General features: G+C 38.6%; 1 protein-coding gene across 1 annotated transcript in view; it reads right to left on the bottom strand.

The window, feature by feature from the left end:
• Positions 1–13,265: 13,265 nt before the first annotated feature.
• The window catches only part of SMS (spermine synthase), a 44,952-nt gene continuing 32,925 nt past the window's right edge, over positions 13,266–25,292 (bottom strand). Inside the window, exons 10-11 of the mRNA XM_084492521.1 lie at positions 17,061–17,176; positions 13,266–13,664 (exon numbers count right to left, since the gene is read on the bottom strand). Coding sequence (XP_084348647.1) covers positions 13,634–13,664; positions 17,061–17,176 — 147 coding nt within the window. The 3' untranslated portion in view covers positions 13,266–13,633. The remainder of the gene's footprint in view (positions 13,665–17,060; positions 17,177–25,292) is intronic.

Below are 25,292 nucleotides of genomic sequence, written 5' to 3'. Positions count from 1 at the left end.
AACGCAACATATTGCATTTGAAGACAGCTTGACCATTTGTCTTTAGATCTCTGAGTCTTATAAATGGTACTCTCTTGGCTATGAAACTCCTAAAATTTCTGTGCTGCAGCCAACAGCAGCCATGCTCTGGTGCAAACTGGTCCTTTATTCAAGTCAGACAGACAGCTGGAAATAAATAACTCCATTGTTTTCCACTGGTACAGCCACATCATAGAAAGCCTCAATTAATGACCCCTATCCTCACAGCTGCACTCGGAGCCAATGCAGTGCCACCAGGCTTTGCAGGGATCTGAACATTGCTGGTGGCAAACTTTTCCATAAACATCCTCCATACAATTGCAAATGTGGAGAGAACATGCTGCAAAGCAGAAAACATTTTTCTCCTACACTTCTAATTTCCCAAATATTTTTTATCATTATTATTTTTATTCCAAGTAGGCTAAGCTTTTCTCCTTACTCCAAGAACTTGTCCCTGCTGCAGAAAATACTTCTGTCTTTGACCACAAGTTGTTTGTATCCAGCCCAAACAGCAATTCACCGTGAAAGCCAACATCTGGGATGACTAGAGTTAAACTACTCAAGTTCGCAAGCCTTCTGAGAGCTGCTTTTGAAAAAGCACTTTAATGAAAAAGTGCATATGCTCTCAAACAGAAAGGAGAACTGCTTTAGGTCTTCTGGCAATTTTTCTTCAGGAAGTGGATTGAAGTATAGCTAAACAAAACACCACTTCTCCTAGAGGCCATGTTCACACCATTATAAGTGTGTTTACAGATGGCCATTATTTCTGTATACTCTCCTCCTCATCTGTCATTCTTTGGTACAGATTATACATGGGGCCATATCCACTGCTCATGCTGACGTGGATTTTAGAAAGGCATGGTAGTTGGGAATTAAAGACATCTAAAATAATTCTGGAGCACCTTATAGCAAATTTTTGACTTTGTTCATCTGAACTATCTGTGAATATAGGCTGTATAGCACCTAAAAAAACGTTGCTGGGAAATGTGATACTTTTAATGGCCATGGCAGTAGATAGGACATGACTTTCTATTGTTTCTTTAAAATATTGCATCAGAACTGCCAGAGCTTTAACCATTTCCTTTGCTCAATCCAGATGTTTGGTCACAGCCTTCAATAGAGAGACTATTTATATGAGCAGTGAAAGTAAGGAAGCTTGGCTTCCAACAAGTTTGTGCCTCATGGGTGAATCCTCAGATGTGTAATAGGACATACATGTACATTCACCAACATTTGCAACAAAGAGAGGAGAGCCAGCAGACCCACATGTGGCTGCTTTCAGCATGTACCCAGAAGATTCCCCAGCTGTGCCTTCCTGTCTCTCAGAGAAGACTGCTTCTGTAAAAGCACTCCTTCCTGCTCTCACACTTAGGTCTTCAAAGGTATTACCACAGCAGCACAAATTAGAAGAAACAGATCAACAACAGCTGAAACCAGCAGCTGGGCAAATGCTCCTCAAAAGTACCACTGAACCTGGGGGCAGTCTGTTGCAGTGGGAGAATATTTGCTCAATTGCTTGTGCCAACCTTTGTAGAAAACATGAAAAAAACAGACCAAAAACTCCTCTCAGTGTTTTACTATCCGAGGCAGTAGGGCTTGGCAATCTTGTAAGGCACCAGCTCTGGTGGAAACACTTCTCGCATGAAGATGTCTGTCACATCCCTCCACAGGACAGACTCCCCTGTGCTGACCAAGGGCCATACTCACTCTGAGGTCGTAGTAGCAGAAACAATAGGCCTTTCTATCTGGGCAAAAAGTTGTCAGAACTGAACTTCTTTGAGACTAAATCCCCTCTGTCAAATTTGTTTGGAACTGGTTGGCAAGGTCAAAGGTTACTGAGCAAGGCTGGGGAATGAAGGGTAAAGAGAGTCACGGAAAGCACAACTGCATAGGCTCTGCTCTCAGAGGAAAAGCAGCTGGCTAAAAAAAAAAAAAAAATGTTCTTCCAGGCATTGCTATGACCAGGCTCAGAAGCTTCCTGAAATTAGTTTTATTTTACTGTGTTTTACTTAAGTGGATACTTTTTCCTCTCTCTCATCTCAAAATGAGATTACAATTAACTTTGTCCAGAGTTAAGTGCCAGGAAAATCCCACATTAAATATGAGGTTCTAAATCCAACATCCCATGATGATGAGACTTCAAGCCTCTTGCCCAGTGGAAGTATTCTAGCAATTTGTCTGGTCTTGTAGCAGTCTTGATGTTACTTCATTGATTCCATCCATGTCCAGTACTGACATTCAGCAGCACCTCAGCAGGGCATTTGATCAAGCTCTCGTGAAAGGGGAGGCCAAAATTGTCCCAGGTTGAAACCACTGCACAAGACCCCATGGGACAAAACCATTAAGGCCAAATGTTTGTTTTCCTCAAGTCACAGAAATCCTCAAGAACCAAACAGTTAAGAGCCAAATATGGTTATTTTTGCAAACCAAATTGCTATGTTCCTGACAAGCCTTTCCTGAAGTTTCCAACATCTCTATTTAAAATAAAGCTTTGTGCTATTTCTTTGGTGTTGTTTTGTGTTTTTCCTATTGACACAAGGCCATAAAACACAGATTTCTCACTGTCTTATACTATTATGGATTTATATATGAAACTGATTTAAAAAAAAAAAAAAAAAACAGCAAAATTTGTGGACACTCACATGGACCTTTTGTTGTACTCGTGTATACTTCTCAAAGTTAGTGCTTGATATTTCCACTGTATTTGAAATGAAGAGTACTAACTTCAAGCTTATTGCAAGGCTTGGGTAGAGGATTTATCTAGGGCCAAAGAAAAGCACATGGTGGATTTCTTCTTTTGTGACTCGTCTGCATACACTGGAGTGTTCTGGATTACTGCTTTTCAAATTCTAGTATCATAACAAATTTCCATGAGGAGAGCAAAGTTCTGGAAAGGGCATAAGCAAAAATGTCATGTGTTATTTCTGCTCTGAGCAGAATAACTTAAGAAAAACACTCATACCTCCATATGTAAAAGGCAAAAATGGAATAGAAATTTAGCAGTAAATTTAAAATAACATTAGAATAGGAGTTTTAAGCTCATAAGGGAATCCAAAGACTTGGGAATGTTGCAGTGCTGAAGACACCCACAATTTTGCCCTCTTAGCTTTTAGCAGTCAAAAGAAGTACAAATGCAATATAATGAAAATTTGAAGGGAAGCTGTGACAAAGAAATGTGTGGATCTGCAGCTGCTGAGAGCCTGCTCTGTTACAGGTTGAAAAAGTCATTGGCAATACAATGTTGCTGCCCTTATCTACACTGGAGATAAAAATGAAAGGCAAAATTGTAATTAGAATGAGGATTTTGGTACAGAGCTTTGTATCAAACGTAACCAAACTACTTAGATATCACAACTGGATCACTATGTGATAATGCTCCAACAAACCTTCACTACAACCTGAGATCATGGAGTGGGATTAAGGACACCCTCATGAGCGTGCCTCCGCATGGCTCTAAGCTACTCTTAGATACTGAAGTAACTGTGCAATAAAATTAGCAATACTGCTAGTGAAGCTAGTAACAATGACAAAAATAGTCATGATAAAACGTGCTTACAGGGAAGGAGAACCACATTGACCAAAACGAAATCCTTTTCTAAGCTTACAAGAAGGATCACACTCTTCTTCTAAGGGGTAGCTTCTAAAGGGGTAACTTCTAAACTAAATAACGGGTGGTTTCTTTCCACTAAAAAGGAAGAGCAAGACACTGATAAATTCTCTGATATTTAACATATTTAACATACTTATGCTATATTATACACATTTGATGCTCACAGGTCTTTGAAATTACTGCAAACGTGATAAGCATCTTCCTGGGTTCAACTAGTAGACTGAAATATGAGATTCAGTACCTAATTTTACAGCAATGAATGAGTCAACCTTTCACCAGGATTATGCTTTTTATATAAATTGACAGTCAGATTAAGTATCTTCCAATACACACTACATACGGCAGTAAGATTGGCCAGAATGTATTAATAGCATCTGCTTTCCCTAGGCAAAACTCTACAGCCAGGCAATGCATTCCCAAAAACTAACTAGTGGTATAACAGCCTTCATAAACAATGGGGTTTGAAGCAGTTCATGAGAGGAAGCATGAGCCTCCAGAATGTCATGAGGCTGTGACAGGATGGTCAGGCTGGGTGTTAAGGTTCTGCACCCAGAGGGTGCTCAGGCATTGGGACAGGCTGCCCAGGGAAGTGGTCATGGCACTGAGCCTGCTGGAGTTCAAGAAGCAGTTTGGAAAACCCCTTCAGACATAGGGCCTGATTTTTGGGTGGTCCTGTGTAGAGCCAGGAGTTGTACTCAATGATCCTTGTGGGTCCCTGCCTACTCAGGATATCCTGTGATTCCATCTTTCCTACCCAGTGAAGTCCTCATGTCCATACTATGTCTGGGCAAGAACACATGATGTGAATTTTGTACCAACCTCTATCTATCTCTCAGGCATGACTTGACTCTGTACCTAGGCTCAACCTGCACCACACTCAGGTGTTCTGGGCCAGAAGAACACTGATGCAAGACCTCAGTGAGAACTGCAATGTGTCTGAGACAAGAGACCAGGATCCCAGGCTGTGCTGTAGCCAGCATGCAGGGACGTGGTCACATAGCTCAGGCTATCAATTAAATAATTTAAGCGGAAGACCTATATTTCCTTGCAGCACATTTTAAACCTCTTAGAGTCTATTTAAGAACTGCTCCCCTTTCACATGCATCTCCTTACTTTCACTGGTACCAAATCTTACCATAGAAAAGCAGTCTGCAAAAAAGCAGTGCAGTATTCCAGCTTCCCACTGAGCTGCTGGCCTTCACTGGAGTTAATTCATTTCCTTTGCAGTCACTAATCACTCCTGTCAGAGAACCAGAACAGGTTATCAAGAACGATCTAAACAGAGCTCTTTTCATCCTTGGTCAGTCAGAAAAACTCACGATCCCTTCCCAAGCTTTCATACTATGATACTGTGATTGCTTTTTCTTATGACACTGGAGCCTTTGCCTTCAGAAAATACGCTCTTAAGAGGAATCACATGTTTTAAGATCAATTTCATGGAACCTTCAATGGCTTGCTGTTTTTGTTTTAGCCATCTATTTTCTTCACTATTATCTGGAGATAAAAGTAACTATATAACCATATTTTTAATTACATAAAATATTGAATGGAAAACATCCTCTGTTGCATGAATCTACAGGTACAGTAAACAATTTTAAGCTATTAAAATGTATTTTGTTTAGTATGACATAAAATATACTTATTATACTTAAATTATACTTAGTGCGTCTGAAGTTCAGATGTACTTGATTACCATTTGTTCACAACTGGATGCTTGAGGAAGGCCAGATTTCTGTCACTCGCTGGAAAAATGATTCACCTGTTATCACTAGACAGCCAAGCAGGCGCCAAGAAGCCAGATCACAAGCATCATCCAGAACTAGCCTACATTCCTCCACTCTCACAAATAACACATTAGGTACAGAGAAGCACATCTGATAGACAAAGGAAATCACCTTGGCGTGCTTCACTGCAGCTCACCACCTTCCTTGCAGCCAGAGTTCACTGTGCAGTACAAAGGTGCTTGTCTTTGTAATAATCATTTCACATTGTACTCCTGGGTATGGATCTAAAACCACATTGCTATTTAATTTTTGCTACCAGAAAAAAATAATAGTAATAATAGAGTTTGTATTTATTTAACAACATAGCAATGTAGATCAATAGCTGACACTGCAAGAAGTGGGTGTTGGCTACACTCTAAAAGCAGCTGCTGGCAAGGAAGTGCTCCTAGACTTCGAGCGGGGCTATCATTACCATTTTCAACCCAACCTCAGAAAACAGGGCAAAAATCAGTCCAATTACCTGAAATGAAGTGGGAGAGTTAAACGACTAACAGACAGAAATTTATTTGAAAGTATTGAAGGTATGAATGTTAAAAAGCAATTAAAAACAATCCACACAACCGCAAAAAAAAAAAAAAAAAAAAAAAAACACAAAAGCTACATACAGAGTATTGACACAAGTTACAGATAAAGCTCTATAATTTCAATTAGGCCAGAACAGCACGTGGTTTGTGCTGGATTACCTTTCAGCTGCCCCCTAAAATCTAAATTATTTGAATATTCTGGAATGACAAATGATTTGGTAGATGTGATTACAGAGGAAAACAATAATAAGAAAAATGAGGATCAGCTCCCTTAGTGATTCCTCCCCCATGTTTCTAAAGCAGGTACACAGTACGGTGCTACAGCCTTCATTTTGAACATTTTTCCCTTGTCCCCCGCCTTCCTCTGACCTGTTTCCACCCACCCCCATCACCAGTTCCCACGCCTGCACAGCACACAGGTCTGTCAGCACAAGTGTTTGTCTGGCAACATGATGAACCAGAGAGGTTTACTTCTAACACAGATTGATTTTTCATCCTTTCATTTCAGCAGAGCAGCTGAAGTGAGATCCCAATCTCCCTATAATGTCTCTTCTGGCTCATTTTCTAATCTAAAGAAGTGCTGTAAGTCTCACAGAAGAGGAGCTAATGCAGGGTGAGAATGAAGAGTGGAGAGAAAACGGCTGGGACCATTCACAGAGCACAGCTAGCAAAGAAATGCCTTCACAGCAACCCCTTCACATGAGCCATAGCCTCGAGGAAAGCGGGTCGAGTACATTTTAGAAAAAAAAAAAATAAAATAATAGAAAATTCAGTCAAGAAAGTCTGAAATACTTTTGAGAAGTTCTGGCCAAGTAAATTTTCAAACATCTCTGCACATTCCCATGCATTTGCAGCACAACTAGGAAGAGCTCAGAGACTCATGGGAACAAGGAGGACTGGACTTCTCAGCCTCAGCAAACCCAGTTGAGTCCATCTCATGGCCAAGCTCTTAAAATAGTTACAGCACGACCCATGGAATAAAGATGCACAATCTATAAAAGGAATTGGCAGCAGTTCAACTCTTCGATTGTCCTCTTGAGCTGCATCTAATTCCATGATGACAAATTAAGTTTCCAGAAGTCACTATTTTCATGTGTCCAGCACCTTAAAAATGGTTGGCTCTTCAATTTTAATGACGTTCTCTCGTCCTCGACCTACCTTGAAGACCATCCCCTGTACCCACGCAATCCACCCAGCACCTAGAAGGGAGGCTTCTGGGTGAGCACAGCACCTGAAAGTTGTGGTAGTCCAATTTACCAAGTGCTCCTGGCCTACTCTGGTCTTGCTGCCCAAACAGAATGCAAACAGCACCCACAGCAAGCAAAGCACATGGTCTGCATGCACACAGGCTGGGGACGGACAAGCACAGTGACAACCCCTTCTACATGCTGGTGGCTTTGGGTCACACTCAGAGGCAAGCTCCCCACACCTCACGTATAATCAGGGCTCTACACCAGCAGCACGGCACCTCTAGTACGACTACTTTCTGTCAGAAGTGGTATGGATCCTGAAAGTGGTGTGCTGGGATGTGGTGCTGCCACCCGGTGGTTGGCACTATCAGAAGTGCAAGTGACAGCCTGGAGTGTTGATAGTCAGCGTAGGTGTGAGGATGAGCAAGTTGCCTGGTATCCGAGTGCACTGCAGTCCTCCACCTGCTAGCCCCCACCTCCTGTGCACGCTACGATTAGGGCCTAGCGTGGGTCAGCCTTCTGCTTCTGAGGCACCTTCAGCAGTTCCTGGCCTACACTCCATACGGTGTCTGAACAACAAAAAAGCACATGCAACAGCAGCACAGGATCGTGCTGCATGTGCATTACCATCATCAGCTCTCCAGGAAACGTGGATGTCTTCCCTGAGCTCATGTAGCTGCTGAGGCAAAGCCCCAGATGAGACAGATGGTTAGCATGGCAAGTGTCCCCGAAGCTCACGGCCAGCAGATCAGCAGCCATTGCTGGTGCTGGATGCAGCAGCACCTGCTAGCTGTAGTCACACATTAGCTGCATGGCCACAAGCTACCCATTCTGTGTTTGTCATTTCATTTATTCTGCTTATGAGGCAGCATGTTGGAGCCAGATTGGCTCTGCTTTCTTTAGCACTGCCTAATCTTGACTGCAGTCTTAAGCGCGCTCAGCCCTTTCTTCTTTTCGCATAGCCAGAGATGTTACCATGTAAAGGCACAAAGGACTTCACTACGTAGGACAAGATCAGAAAAAAAGTAGACTTGAGGTGTATTTTAAGGATAACTTTTTAAGGCACAGGACTGTCTCAAATCCAACTACAGAATGAGCAGATATCTTCCCTTTCCCTAGTATTTAACTGTTATGTATATAATAAGAACATTTTAAAGGTAGCAGATTATTATTTTTTTAAAACACAGGTAAAAACTTCAAAAAGGATATTATCCTTTTAAAAATAGAAGTTAACACATTTCTTCAATTACTCTGTCTTCACTTTTTTTTTTTTTTTTAAATGAACCATCAAAAACTTGTTGCCTGAAAAATTCATCTGCAGTCCTCCTTTCAACCCAAATAACTAACCAGTGGCTGTCAAAAATACATCATCAAAAATACATAGGCATTACAAGAGAAGACAATCATTTGGAAGTAATTTCCCAGGATGTAAAGCTAAGAACAAAATTTGGATGAGGCACGGAATATATATACATATATACATATAAAACAACTATTAACAGCAGTTTTGATAATTAACTGAAGAATAAAGTTAAACAGGGAAATGTTAGATAACATTAGCAGCTACCAGAAGCGAAACTGAGCTGTATATACTCAGCTTTGTCAGTCTCATCTCCTATGGCTATTGTTTTAAAATCCCACTGATGCTTATCTTTGTACACACAAAGATTACTCAGACACTAAGATGCTTCTACTATATATCAATAAAATACTTTTGTCTTTGGGTCTTTCAAAGTAAACCATACTAATAGTGCTCCACAGGCAATATGGCACAATCTGTCGTTGATTTGTTACTGAGGTCATTAAACCTATTATCATTTCAAATAACATACAATGAAGTTGTCATGGCACTTTGAAGTTGGAAGAAAAACCCTCTAATTGTGGTAGCAGTGTTTTTTTATTGTTTGTTTTCTTTTCATAACCTTACTGGTTCAGATTGGTTTTCCCAACTCCAAAGCTAAGTCAGCGGAGATGCCACTGCTAAGCTTCTACCTCCCACACTCATGACGACAACCCATGACACAGTTAAATCCCACAGTTCCCTTTCCTCCAAGCTTCATTAATTTTGTATTTGTTTGCTCAGTCTACGTTGAATGCTCCCTTTTTCTGAGTTGTTTCCTTTTGACCACCATTCCATCTCCAGCAGTATTATTCTCTTTCTCCCACAGTACTTAGGAGCTATCTTGGAATCGTTCCTTAGTAGAAATATACGTTAAAAATAATAATTAAAAAAAATAACCCACATTCCACATTTCAGATCTCTCTTCCTTTTTTCTCTGGTATCTACAGAGGATACTCTAGGCAGTGCAACTTGCACATGTGCTCCGCAGCCCCCGGACATATCTCATCCTGTCCCGTTTCTGGTTCTTCCTTCTCACTCATTGCCCCAACCTTAACTGCTCTTGCTCCTGCATCCTTTCTTCCCTTGACATAACTGCTTCTGCAACACTGCACAAGCATACTTCTTATGCTTCCAATTACGAAGCACGTTTCACTCTCTTTGTCCTCCCTTTCTACTTTCTCCATTTCTTTCTTTGAAGCTCAAGTTCACTGAAATCCTAAAGCAAAGATTAACTGTTCCACATTTCAAAAAGACACCCCCATATCGCTGTGCTATTAATCACTCCTGCACTCGGTTACTTTGCTGCTACTTCTCTCCCTTGCTCCTTCAGCATTTCTTTAACAATTCAACCACCCTTTTTTTCCTCTGTAGGTAAGGTTTGTCAACCTCTTCCTATTACCCTCAGGCAACATCATATGGCATCTCCTATTCTTAAATTAAAATTAGAAACTGAGTGCTCTTCTCCCTCTCACTTGTCCCAACGCCTTATTCCTTCTAGCGAGCTGTCAACACCTCAAACCCTAAACGGTAAAAATAAAAAAGCAAGAGACACCTAACCATCTTCCCTGTTGTACATGTAGGCACCCTAAAATGACTCTTTATCCTATTCTCAAAGTCTGTACGTGAGGCTTTTTCTTAAAAAGTTACTTCTTCCCCTTTTTCGTAACTACCAAGCTATTTGGTACTGCTGTACTTAAGACAAATGTAAACATTTCTCCTTCCTAGTTAGCTGGAAATTATGCGTATTTCTCTACAATCTTTATTTGAAGTCACTTTGTCTGGCATTATTAATCTTTTTGAATCACATCCCAGAGTAACTTCACTTTGCCCATCGTGTTCATGCTGTTCTCTCCCTTCCTAATCTTCCATTCCAGAGCTTGCACCATTCCTCACATCTCCTTTCTTACCAACCTGTCTTTGCTTTGTGCCACACAATACACCAAGCTGCTACCCAAAGCCAACTTGCCACTTCAGTAGAAAAACTAGGGAGCATATTACAGACCCCCAAAGAATTCACATCTACAGTATTCCACAATAAAATTAAGTTCTTCTAGGCAAAGATTACTGAAGTCTCAAGTGATCTTCCCCACTGCAAACAACACTGTGCATACTACAGAGAATCTTATCTGAACATGTATTATGTGGGAAATTAATTAATTTATTAATCTGTGAGAGACAGAAAAGATACTCAATAAAAGGACCAGTAAGAACCTTTATGTTTGTTAGGTGACAAATGGAGAAGAAAAGGAGGTACAGTGGGAAGCATCATACCCATTAACTCTGCCATTTTAACATGGAATCCACGATGTATTTAAGAATTCACACACAAGGAATAACAGTGTACCTTTATTTTAACACGTGCGCTGCACTGATGCAGTAGATACAACGCCAGAAGGTCTTCTCTTTGCACAAACTACTATCAATCAATTTTAAAATATTTAAATCACATTTCTAGGTGGAAGCAGCATTTAGTGCAAAGAATAATCAAGAAAACCCTAATGTTAACTATATCTTGGGAAATGTTTGCATACATAGGTGCAGCAATCGTAGCTGTTTTCTAACTGGCCTTAAACATGGAAAACTGATCAGCTATTGCAGTTTGCATTTGAAAACTTGAACACAAAGCAATTTGTTTTCCTTAAAAAAACAAACAAAAAAAACCACTACAGCAACAAATAAATAGACCGACAGTGTGTACATACTTGTCCAGAATTAATTCAGCATCTTAAAAAAATAAAAAATATATATAATGTTCAGGGTTTGCTGAATTGCTTTATACTACTTCTATTACTTTTAAAATCCTACATTAAAAAGTTTACACAAACAAACAAAAGAATACTCCAAGCCTCTTTTTATACTGTATCGGTTGAAAAGGAAAGGTTTGCAAGCACTGCTGCCTCTGCCAACACTTAATTCAGGTCCCCTGGTCATTCCAGATTACAGAACGTCCTTGTACACTCAGCACCTCTGTATTCAGGTAGCATTTATGCTGAAGTGCCAGCCTTGGTACAGCAAGCCAGTACAGTATTAAGTCATCTTCCAGTTCACAAGTTTCTTTGCTAAAAACAACCACCCCCATGTGTTGTGACTGACTTCTAGATCTATCAAGCTCACTCAGGAAAACATATGCTGTAAGCCCCATCTTATGAATGCCTGTGTGCTTAATACCACCTACACCATTATCACACTAAGGATCAACAGCAATATTCATGCTTGCAAAGTTAAGGGTATAAGTAACTGCTCATAAGACATCTGCGTTTGTTTGCACCTGTAAAATATACCAATTGTGGTCCTGTATCATACATGATGGGTTACTATTTGATCATAGGCAGTAATATCAAGGTATTTTCTGGGATGGATACAATAGAGTTAAAACATTTAGGGAAATGCAAGACACTTTTCTCTGCCCTGTTCAGAAGGAGGCTCTGCTCTTTGGGACTACACAGGCATACACGGGCCTTAGGCCATGGAAGAACTGTGTCCCATGTGTATCAAGGAATCAGCACTAACAGGAATCACTTCAAGCCATTAAGAGGGAAGAACGCTTCTCTTTGACTCTCCAAACTAAAAGCAGTTTAACAGCACAACTGTACATACAAAAATAATTATACAATTATGCTCTAAATGAAGGGCAAATTTTTACAAGTTTTCCAGTATCACTCAAATTCTGTATGGGTTACTGAAAATTCATCAACAGTTTATGTATGTGGGACACGTAAAACTCTTCTTTATGTATGATTTAGGAATACAGATCTTAGGAGTGAATTTTGTTTTTTCATTAACACTAGTATTTTAGTTTTGTGGGAGGAAAAATAAATCAACTCTCTACAACAAAACAAAGAAAATGTGAAGACTAAGTGTTGAAGGGAAAAAAAAAAAAACAAACATCATTGTAGTTCCGGATTAGAGTGCTTTGGGATAGTGCACTTTTTATTCTACCTTGGTAATGTACAGAAGTGTACAGAATGGTTATATCCTTCCTACCTCCTCTGATGTGAAATCTTTTAAATGTTAAAACAATGTTTTAGTCAGTACTTAAGCACATTCTTACAAAAATATAGCTTTTCAAACAACATGATAAACAGTTTAAGAAAAATGTTTTCTCTTTCAGAACAAAACTACAGTGTAACCTAGCTTCCACTGATAATTAAATTGCAAGTGGTAATTCAGCAAGAGCCTCTCATAACATGGTCGGTCTAGACCAATACAATCAGGCCATACACTACTCAAGTATATCTATTTGCCCCAAAACATTCAAGAAATACTGGTGCACGTGAATCTGTAACACATCCACATTTCTCTTCCCTGTTAAGCAACCCTTCCTTCTTCAAGAACCTAGTGCTTATGAGAACCCAGCTTTAATTATTGTGCTGTAAGAGTTCAAAGTACCTCTATAAACTACTGTTAAATCCACATCAAAATCTCAAAATCTAAGTAATTGATAGGGTAGCAGCTAAAGATGTCCATGAGGTGAATGGTCAAAGACTCTTTTCTCCTATGGAAGAGATTACAGAAATATCATGAATGAATGAAACTACAGTAAATAAAATTTAAAATTAGTTTTCTTCCCTTTGCAGTGAAGGATTTGGGGTATCCTTTCAGAAGTTGTTTTTGTTTTTCCTCCACCCCACTTTTTTTTTTTTAATGTTATGCCCATCTTCTGTATATGGAAGCACTGCAGTGTTCAATTTTAAGTATGAAAGAAAAAACTCCATCCTTGAAAAGCACCATCAGTTAAAGAAGTATCTGGTGAAAAACAATCAAACAAACAAAAACTCCATGGACCACCCTCAGGGATGAAATGCTCAAGATGTCTTTTTTAATCAGTTTGTGAAGAACTACAAAAACTAAAAAGGATCACATTCTAAAGGTTCAGTGCATTCAGCAGCCATATAGTTTTGCTGCTTACTCATCTGTAAGTTGACTTTCAAAAATAACACCCTAGCTCATCAAAATATACATTTTCCATTTGCTTTTAAATTAAAATAATAATAAAAAACATTTAAAGAATTCACAATCAATAGCATGACTAAGTTTCAGGATCATCTACAGCATATAATTTAAAGGTTCAAGATGCCAATATGCAGCACGTGGCAGGCCTATATGCTCCATGCAGCATGTACATTTAGGATAATCTTGAATAATCTTGATGTTCAGACTTCAGTTTATTTCTTCCAAATAGTGTAGAATACCCACCTGGAGAAAATGAGCAGTCAAGGAAAAAAAAAGTAGGTAGTACATAGTTAAATTGGAAGTAATTCTTTTCACTTATATTTTAATTTTGAAAACTTCTTATAGGTCATAAAGATGGGTTAGGCAAAAATCTCGAAAGTGAAATCTCTCTGGATCCTCTTTTTTGCTCACCAGTTTAAAAGAGGACCCCATTTCCACTGAAATAGAAACCCTTTGCACACCTGTGTTTCCTCATCCCTGCTGCAGATTTTCAGGCTGTACATTTTGCATTGCAACCGCTGAACAAACTACAGAATTACTTCAGGAAGAACAATTAAAACTGCAACTCTTCAATCAGGAATTCACCAAACTGGGATACCTCTTGCTTATTTACTTGATAGCAATCTTGAATAGGAAAGTGACATCCAGCTGACAAATTTGTGAGGCCCTACACCAACAAAATCAGACACATGAGTAATACTGAGATGTTCAGTAGCTGAAACAAGTATCTTACTAGGCAATCATTTAACTGTCTACTGGATCCCGACTGCCTCAACAGGGGTTCTGCTGAATGCTCACTTGAACAGATGAATCTAAATTTTGGCTTGGTTTTTCCTCTGTAAGCTTCTATGGTGTTGGCTTCAGGTGCCCAAATACTTTTCAAAAAGCAGAACTTTGTCACCCAGACTGAGCTAGAAGCAAACACCACGGAGCACCTAGCAGCTGTGTGACTACTCTCTTTGCTACTCCTCCAGTGGCATATGGACCTTCAGCAGGTGCATAATTCCAGCAGCTTCAAAGGAGCAGACAGGAAGATGAGACATGGACATCACCTTTTTTAGAGCTATGGCAACTGCTGCAGTTAGTCACAGATTTCTGGAATTTAAAATTTAGCATAACCAATATAGACTCGCATAAAGATATATGCTCCTCTGTTTACACAATGAGGTCACACATGCTTCAGATGGGAACCTGCATGTTCATCATAGTGTCCTGATGGAGACCTCAGGGACAAATACACTTTCCTTAAAACAGAGAGTTGACTTTTATGTCAATAGCTACTTGAATTTCAGATGAACCCCAAGGCAACACTAGTAAATACCAGAATTTCAAGCAGCTGTTACACACAGCTACTATTCTGGAAGTAGGGAAAACAAGCAACTATAAAATATGATAAGATTCCTTTAGCATTTTTGGCTGCATTCAGGTACCCATAAAGCTAATTTTTGGTCAGATTATGAAAATGAGCATTTGCATAAGTCAAAAGACTCATACAATTGCTCAAGAGATTTCAGGCACTAAATGAACATCACATAAGTGACTTTCTGAAGAAAGAAATAAAACCCTTATTTTTTAATTAGTTCTAGTAATTCTACCGTAAGCAACCACATCTCTGTCATCCGTGAAATATCACGTAGGTATAATCTTCTATTGGGATTCATACTTTGTTTCAAAATCTACATTTCAAAAAAGGTGATAACATGTACTCAAAATGCAGATAAATGGATATCAGAAGTCCAAAACCAAATTTATAGTCAGAGTTAAGAAGGTGTATTATATACATATATATGTATTTTTTTTTTTTAAATATGTATCTTCCTTTGGGTTAATCTGAAGTCATTTAATTACTTTTTTAAATATTCTTGTATCTACACTACTATATCATAACGTTCTTAATTTAGTCAGAAAAAGAAAACTAAAAGAGCTTGCCTCACTTCTCTAAGAACTGTTCACTTTCAAGCTCTGTTATACCTATTTAATGGTTTTATTTTTTTCTGATAAAAATATTTCTTGTCTGCCAGCCTACATACTAGAAATAAGTGCATTTTTCAAAGGAAAGAAGTACAATTTTCTACTTAATTCATTTACAGGCACTTTGCATATTTAAGGCCTGCAGTTGTGAAGGCAAAAGGATCTTAAACAATTTATCTGGTTGTAAATTACAAGGGTAAGTATCTTCATATATATTTTATTTCACTGTTTCCTTTTTGTCTTGAAAATGTTAAGATCAAATCTGAGTTTCGATGCAGACATGAAAATAATGAGAAACAGGAGCTTGTTATAGTCAGTATGGTGTCCAGAACAGCAAGCTATGGTATTAAACAGTATTGAGATTTTAGACAGAGAAGGAAGGCAAAATGAACACATGAAATAGAAGAAAGGCTGTGTCAAGAGTTTCACTGACTTAATATATTATGGATAACCAGATCCTGGAAAGACTTCTTGTATTACAAAATGGACAGCCACAGCAGGCATTACTACACAGAAGTATTTCCTGGGAGATCACAAACAAGTGGCATGTAATGTTGAGGGATGTTTTGAAACAGCGAAAATCCCATGGTTTGCTATAGCTGAGCAAACCAAGCTACCAGGGCAACTATGAGAAGTTCCCATGACAGTGTTCCCACATCGCCCAATTGAGGAATTCAGAAAAATACTGTTGCCAGCAGCTGGCTTCAAGGACAAGGTCTATGTGACTGCTAATCACAAGGGGGTTGTTTTCTTGCAGGTGGGGTTGTTTTCTTCTAGTTGTTTGTCTGAGTGTTTTTGACCAATAATCTTGAGTGAGACACTATCCACCCCTGTTAAGTTCACTATAAAAGTTAGGCTATTTGGGCAATAAAATGGAGCATGATCTGACTCTACTGGTGTCTGTCGTGCTTTTGGCCGTGCTTCCTGCAACAATGTAAGACCCAAAGCAAATTGAAACACAAGAGGGCAGATCAAAATGCCCCTCTGGAGCTCATGGCTTGAAGCTGTAACTTCCAGCTCCTTGTATAGGTTGCCCATCACCCACAAAATGAAGAAGTTCTGAAGAGTTATTTTTAGGAATGAGAATGTTGCAGAGAAATGTGTATACCTCCCTCCCACCACTTGGAATATTTTTTCAATATCATTAATTAATAATGTTTGTTATGAATCCATTTTTTTTCTATTAAGATCTACTTTGAGACATATGTATGATGTCAGTTTATTAAGGGTTTTGCAGGGAACTGGGGAAGAGAGAGGAAGAGATAGGTGGTTTTTTGTTGTTGTCATTTTGTTTTGGTTTTGCGGGGGAAACAAAAACAAAACAACACAGTCTCATCAGAACTCCTGTGCAGCATTACCCTCATCATACAGTTTACTCTACACTGCATAAGCAACTACTCAGCAACACTCCAAAACATGAAGAAAAACACAGCTTGCTCTTGAAAGGTGCTGATCATTTCACTACCTATGAATTTATGACATCTTTAAAATATAATTTCTGCAACAATCTTCAAAAATAAAACTGCAGCTTTTTCATAGCAAATAAACTATATTAATACTGTTTAAGTTAGAAGTGTTTTCTTGCATTCAAATTCATTACCTCCAAGCAGTCTAGGCTTGCTCAATTTATTAAAACACTCTCTACCCTTTTTCAGTCTTTAAGGATACAATTCCATGTAGGAGGGAACACACACAATCTCTTTTGAAAACTCCACAGGACAATAAAGCCTGCTAAGCTGTTCTTCATACAGAGTCAAGGCATCGGTCAGATTGATACAGTTTCCCTAAAGAAAAAAGAAAAGTCCTGGTTATAATAAAAGCAGCAAAATTGCAGATGAATATGTATGCTGACATCAATACAAGGCTCCCATATACTTCAAAACCAGACACACGCAGTTCTTAACATTTAATATTTAAAGTGAATATTGAACATTTCGTCTTCATCCTGCATGCAGCAAACAACAATTTGTAACTTTGCAAGAAAGAATAAATATAGAATAAATTCTGCTATTCTCATTAGCAGAAGCAACCATTACATTAGCACTTCTAGTTAAAGTAGACCACCACGTGTTGTTTACCTTTAACATCTAGCCAATAACTACTTTCTTTGTGATCGCTTACATGTATCCGTAAACAGTATTACAACATCCAGATTTTCTCAATTATTTAACATTGTGTAGGTTTTAAAACATTAAAAGGCAGTATAGAATCCCATTATCTATTCATTTTAAACCAATTATTCCAAAGAGCAGTATGACAAAACAAATCAAATTGTGCAGAAGTTCTGTGGCTGTAGGTCACGCTGTCTTGAGCTGCTGGATATGACTTCTGAAATAGAAGCACTTGCTATCTTTTTTTTTTTTCTTGGAACTATGTAATATCTCATGTAAGAAAATATTAGTAATATCTTTTTCTGACCAAAACAAAAATTAGTGCTTACATGATTTTCTCTAATGGTGCAACTATGAAATATCAGACACACCAAACTCACAGCATTCCTTCCCAGACAGCCAAATAAACATTACATAAACAAATCAAATAGTTCCTGGAATACAAACACATCTCAATGACTACAAATGGCAAGGAACAGAAAAAAAGATCTCCTGGTTATAAGCACAAACTTGACTGAGGCTAAGTGTTAACAAGCAAGCCATGACAACATATACCTGTGATGCTGATACAGAAAAAGCTCTCATTTAATCAGAGGTGTGATTATCCATATCCATAGTGTTGCTGAAGATTTAGAGCTAAGAGTGAGCCCACAGAACACCAACAGACTGAACAAACACACATTAGGCAAAGAAATACGACAGTCATGCACGTTTTATTAAAAATCTTCATCAAGTTTCTTGCCTCCCCTCCAAAACCCAAGTACTAGAATCTGTACTTGAGCCTACTAATTCAAGAGCACATAGCAGAGAAAATTATTATTTAAGCATTATGATTCACTGAAAGTTGGCTGAACATATGAACAGAATATTTAAACACACACATATATATGACAACTTTGTTTCTCTTACAGACACAGCTTATTCAATATTTCTAGACCTGTAACTCGAAACAAAGGTCTAGTTCTATGAGGATCCCAGGAACAAAGGATTAATTCAACACTTCCAAAATGCTTGCACCTCACATGCCTAAGTCACTCTGCTAACACACAGCAAAACTTAGCTCCAAGAGACCAGTCTTTATTTAAGAAATCTGCATTTTTCTGTTTAACTTCTGTTTCTCAGTGCTCACAGATGTTTAGAAATGGTCCTAAAATAATTAAGTGCTCACAAACACAACTGAAATTAATTTTCATGAAGTGAGGAATTCACGTAAGTTTGTCGAACAAACACACGTGCTCTTACAAATGAGGCAGAGGCTGAAACAAGCCAAGATCTTATTAAAACCAATATGCCTAAACAGCTCCTATCAACACTGTTTTTTACATATAACAACATCAGATAATAACCAGAAATAAAGCATGTAATGCACATTCTGACTTTGGGATTTAAACTGTTTTTTTTACTTCTTTGCTTGCAGTATTATTTTTCACTATGATGTATTTAAACTTTCATACTTTCAGAATAAATGAAAAGACACTTTATCTCACTGTTCTTCCTCTGGATTTTTTTTCAGCATGCTCAAATTTTCACAAGTGAAAAAAGAAAATGTAAAATTAAAAATATATACTATGCATAGCGACTTTTAAAAAATTATGTTCTTGCAAGTTCTCTTTGAAAAAAAAAAAAACTTGCATAAAACATGCATTTAATTCCAATTTTGCCGTAAGTATGGGCATGACGTGCCACGTGGTTATTTGTTAAAGGAAGATGGCACTTGGTTTTGGACAGGTTTAATGATTTCCATAACGTTTCAGAGAACAGAGGAGATTTGTAAAAAGGTAAGATTTGAGCATTAACTCAGCACAACTGCTCAAAGCACAACAGACTACTGAAACGCTTATTTAGTAACCTATTATTATCCAGGGGACTGCAGCAGTTATTTTGTTCAGCCTCCCTTTACAAACATATAATTTTGTTTCAACACCAGACTGAATGGAAAAGAAAGGAAAAAAAAAACAACCCGTGTGTGCAATTTGAGTCATAAATAGAAACCACTGCTAGGTAATTTATGGAGCATACCACCATTATGGAGGAAGTTTAATAGGATACACAATGAGATATAAGTATCTACACTCAGTTTCTCAGCCTGCTGTTTCAGTATTTCATCCTTTCTCCCTTCTTCAGCATCAGACAAATCACTACACACAGCATGACAAACAAATTACAGGAACAATGAAACTTGCCAATAAGCAGTTTTTACTTTTTCAAACCCAGTTCCCAGATTCGCAATCTCCTCATCAAGATCTTACATAAAGTTAAAGATACCTTAACCTGTCCTTCAGAACACACACCACAGGACAATGTAACTCTGAAGAGTCACTTTTTTTTTTGTAATTATTCAAATTTAACTCAACAAAAAGCTATAGAAATTAAAAAAAAATAAAGCCTATAAAACTTCAATTAATTTATTTCAGTAATGAGAAAAAGTATCAAAAAAATCACCATTATTAACACTTTCTATTAACATCTTTCAACTAAGACTACAGTTTTAAGATCAGTAGATCACATTTAGATGGTCTTGCATCACTAAAATATGACACAGGGAACCATGCCCAGAATGCAACGTAGTGATCAGTCAGGTAAATCAGATAATCCACAAAGTTCCCCGCCTAACAAAAATAGCTAAATGGTAGACCAATGCATTTTATGTTCTAAACAGCCCCTATACACTCAAGTAATAGCTAATACTGACCAGCGTTTAATAAAATTCAAAACTGATGAGTCCCCAATTATTCTTTTTTTTAAAGGGAGATCAGCAAAATTCAGCCTTTTTCCTCCCACACTGTTCAGTCCATTTTCAACATACAGAAAAAGAAAAAAAACTACCGAATTCCACTTCCTGCCTCCCTGGTTAATCTTTTTTTTTTTTTTCCCCCGTATCAAACAATTTGACAGAGGAGAAATGTGAGAATGCAAGTGGTGTTGCCTTTTTATTTTTTTAATCCTTAACAAGTATTCCTTTGACACTGATGTATTTGAGGTAGTTTTCAACATAGAGATTAACGGATCTCATTAACTTGCTCATGACTGATGATTCCTGAACTGTTTCACAGTCTTTGCATTCAGAGTCTGCTCGATGCTTGTACACATTTTGACAGCTCGTGTCTGTCTCCCAACACCAATTATTCTTCGCTTTCACAAGGTATAAATTCTGGAGCACAATGGTTTTAGTTTGAGTTTCTACAACACAACACAAAACAATTTAAATAACAAATACAGTGCTGGGCAGACAATTAAAAACTATTCCTTAAAATAAAGTAATTAGCCCTATTAATTCCAGTTAACTTTAAAACGTTACCTGTAAAGGGGATGTGTTCATCAACTAGTTCAGCTCAATCTAGGCCACTATGCTTCCTCTGACCTTGGACAGTAAACCAGTGATTTGAAAACAGATGGAAGGGTCCCTCTCTCCATACCTGTCCATTTCTTTGACATCATTTTTATGTACCTTACCCTACATGCCATTGTGACTGGAAATTTTCTCTGCCACAGTGCACTAGAGAAGGTTAATTTTTACTTTTAATTTAACATGGTTTTCTATTTTTATTTTGTAATGTCAAAGGATGGATTTGGACATGGCCAAGGTTTCTTTCCTTCCTCACTTCAGAGTGACTAAGAAGCAAGAAGATACATGGAGCACTGAAGTCCTAGCATCAAACCTAGGCTCGAGTTTTGGATGACAGGGACAGCTTTTAAAGAGATAACAGAGGCAAACCTGACTGCAGGTATCTCCACTGACCAAGTGATCAATTAGTTTAAAACTAAACTCTCAGTAACCCAAGGAAAAGCCTCCCCTTAAAAACTTCCAAACTGCCAAGAAATCACACAGGCGCACACAGAGACATGCACACGTTCCTCCAGTCTCCTTTCATGTTTCAGACCAGAGAACCCTGCTCCCTCTTTGGAAGTGATAATTAGAAAACCCACACAGGAGCCAAAAAAGGATTTTAACTATGGAGCAACATAACCATGGTCTGGACACTCAGAGGGCAGGGCCACACTGTATTAGAGAGTGTCCCAAGGTGCGACAGCTTGGCGAGGGACTGGGCGTGTGGGGGAAATCTGATCTCTCGCACCGGTGGTAAGTGCTGTTTGCTTGAATGAAACCTGTGAGTGGTCTGAGAACATTTCCACCTCATCTGGCAGAGACAACCCAGAAGAGGAAGGAGTAAATTCCCATACAGAGGTATTTTTAAAGGTTCCACTTCTTAAACAGGCAGAAAATGATAGCTTGCTCAACCTCAAAGGATTAGATCAGCAGAGCAAAAATTTAGCACAGAAAAAGGCATTTCCATAGCCACGTGTACTCCACTGCCACATATTGACAACTCACAGTCAGTCTCAGCACCTTGCAGAGCATAGCATCACAGTGGCTGGACAATCCTGGAGTGCTATGCGGAGGGCATAGGATTAGTGATGGTTCAGCAAAAAAACATACACACTAGTATTTACAAGTAGGTATTTCATGGAAGTTAGAAAATCACTTGGGCAACCTAGAAGTTATACTAGCTTTTAGAAGGTGTAACAGCATCAAAATGTATGCGTTCAAAAACAAGACACTGGAAAGGTCCAGCAGGGATGAAACTGGACCTTGGGATACACCGAGTTCTGATACAGTCACTGACTCAGACTTCTCTCCCTTCTGCAGTTTGAGAACTTGCTTCCCTTGGAGAAGACAATGCTGAGGGCTTCACAGACCCGTATTAGATCACTGAATACTTCGAAGCATGAGCTTCGGAAGGAGAAGGAAAAACAGAAATATAGCAAGCCATGAGATTTTTAGGCATCAGTGTAGTGGGAGTAAGTCTACATGCAGACACAGGGCTACAAGATCTGTAGGTTAAGGCCTCTGACTCTTTGTACACTGGAAAACCCGGGTCCTACAAAGACTGCAAGACTCCCAAGGTGGATGACATGGTTAAAAAGCAAGGCCACTATCTGCACAAGTGCTCTCGTTGTTATTCCTATTGGTGGATGCGTACAACAATTACATAGGCATTTTTCACCAACATATTTAAGCACAGACTTATAGCAACAGAGAATGCAATCCATAAATTGTACTTTCTACCTCCCCAGAGCTGAAACAAGCTAAAAAGACCCTCCTACATACTAAAATTGGATACATCTGTTCTTGCATCCCCTAGGAATACGAATAAATAATCTGAAAAGCCTTTCCACAGCTACGGTCTCTCTGTAAGTCTTAATAAAGTGTTAGACAATGTTAGTTACCAGTCTCCACCTAGTGGTGAAAGGATCTTCTGCATTACCACTGGGAGACGGCTTTGAGGATCAGCATGGCATCCCAGGTTATGTGTTAGAATAGTATGTGGATTAAAAAAAAAAAAAAAAAAGAAGAAGAAAAAAAGCTGCAATTAACTTTATTTCAATAATCTCAAAAAACAGTGTGCATGAACACTGCTGTATTGCACTGCTGATTGCCAAGCACATGGAAACACCAACTGTGTCCTGCTCAGAAATAAGTAGCTGAAAATAAAAACAGCTCCACACCTTAACTTTTAAATCTCACTTTCCCTTTATACAGTTGTTGAGATCAACCTCTGCCAAAGATTAAAAAAAAGTACTTAAAATTAAGTCTTCTCAATTTTCTCCACACTGTGTAACATCATGTTTCGGTAACTGTTGTTTTCAGAACTCCAATCTGACACACTCCTGGAATTACCAGAGCATCCCTCAAAATTTTTGCAGGCTTTTGTAAAAATGCAAAAAATTTGTAAAAAATGTAAAAGAAAAAAAAAAGTAAAAATTTAAAAAATTTTTGCCTCTGCATACAAACACTGAACAGGTAACTGCAAATTCTGGGTCCGGGAACACTTCTCAGCTCTGAGGTCAGGGTCCATGCCTCATTCTTAATGCACTTTGGTCTCAATTAGAGGAAAGGATATGGATTAGAGGAAGCTGTCAACATCAGCAGATTTACTCAAAATTTTTTGTTTGTTGGTAATGTACATACCATCCAAAAAATACAGTGTCTGCATTAAAACCTGCAACATCTAACCAAAATCAAATTAGCCTGCAAATATTCTTTATTGAATAAACTCTGCAGAAGAAGACTCACAGCCAGTGAGCACAGCAATGGCACCATCCATTTTGTCATCCGCAGATGAAAAGAAAAGCCATCACACCATCTGCACAATGCAATTAAGTAAAAACCAGGTATTTTTGTGCACTTATACGTTGATGAATTTGGGATTTTAAGTCAATCAAAAATACCATTAAGTAATTATTTGTGTATTAGTATTTCTTCTAGTTAATGCATATGAAATTATCAAATTTTAACAATTAAAAAACAGGAAAAAAATCTGGAAGTTCAGAGCTACATCACAGGGCCTAAACAAAAGACTCAATTCTCACTTACACTGCAAACAGTTCACAGAACTCTAGAGGAAAGTATTACTGAATGGGAACAGAAAGCTACAGCTGAAGTGCACAACTATTTTCTTCTAGCAGTTATAGCCTGCAATATTACTTGTATTGCTTCCATGTTACCAACCTACTACCAATTGTTTTCATTTCCCAAACATCCCCAGCTATTCTGAAGACTGTTTTTCAGCCTGCACTTGTGGACTGGAGAGCACTGCAGTTAGACATGTCTAGACTCTGCCTGTTGATAGCTTTCTTGAGTGATACCTGCAGTGGTTTGCTCCTTCTGATAGCATAAATACACCTTCTTGTCGTCTGCTGTAAAACACCCCAAAATCAGTTTATGTGCTTGAAAGGTAACATTTTCCAAAACTTGTTCACAGCTCAATGAACAGGTGATGAGCATTTCCATTTATTTTTGCTAGCAGTGGTATTTAAGAGAGTCAGGCAGCAACACAATACTCGAGTCTGCCAATTTGTGAACAGCGTTTTCCTTTTGGATATAGGATTTCTTGAGCACTGAAATAAATAACATTCTAATGAGATACACAAGGTAACCTCTGTAAGCACAACTGTCAGAAGACAGGCTACAGAGGACAAGATCCAAACGGTAGTACAACATAATGCCAAGACAGAAAAAGGAACCATAGCTACTTGCCAGTAACCAGTAAGACAATGACTTTTCCAGCATCTTTCCTATCAGGCATCTCCTCCTCACAGTGAAGGCCAGGCCGTAACAATTAGGTGGACATTCCCTCAGTCACTTTTCTTGATGATATTAAACATATTTTCTGTTTTACAGAACCAACAAGCACTTCAAGAAAGCAGGTGGAGGAATGACACACAAGGTCTTGGGTTTTAAAAACACAGCTTCCTCAACAGGCTTCTGATTTCTTCAGCAGTAAAATGCAGCCTGCTACCTAGGACAGGCATCCTGGAAGTTAACAGTTGGAACAAAAGTAACTTAAATAGACAACATACAAAGAGCTAAAAATGCCTGTAATTTAACAACTAACACATCAGTGTGTCACTGTGGTTGGCTACTAAAGTCGGTATCGGTCATGTCTGAACTTCTGCCCACAGTCTAACCCAGTCTAGCCCAGCCACGGCTGCACCAGTCCCAACCTCTACTGGTTTCAGCTTGATGCAGAAAAAACACCTCCATGGTCCCTGGCTGCAGCATGGCCATCACTCCAGCATAAGCTTCCTCCAGGAGTCCTTCTGCAAAATCTGACAGATAGCAGTCCACAGACACCCATTTTCATATCCACTACTAAAGACATATGTATAAAGAAATACACAGTTTCACTGTATATGTCACAGGTAGCAACACTGCACCACAAGTGCTTGGTCTGTCTAAAAGATGTAGTCTCTTTTCAATGCCAACACCTGTCCAGAGTATTTCCAC

The sequence above is a fragment of the Aythya ferina genome (assembly GCF_964211825.1).
Source record: "Aythya ferina genome assembly, chromosome: 1".
Classification (NCBI taxonomy): Eukaryota; Metazoa; Chordata; class Aves; order Anseriformes; family Anatidae; genus Aythya; species Aythya ferina.
The sequence above is the reverse complement of the archived record's forward strand: the minus strand, read 5'-3'. Positions and strand labels throughout refer to the sequence as shown.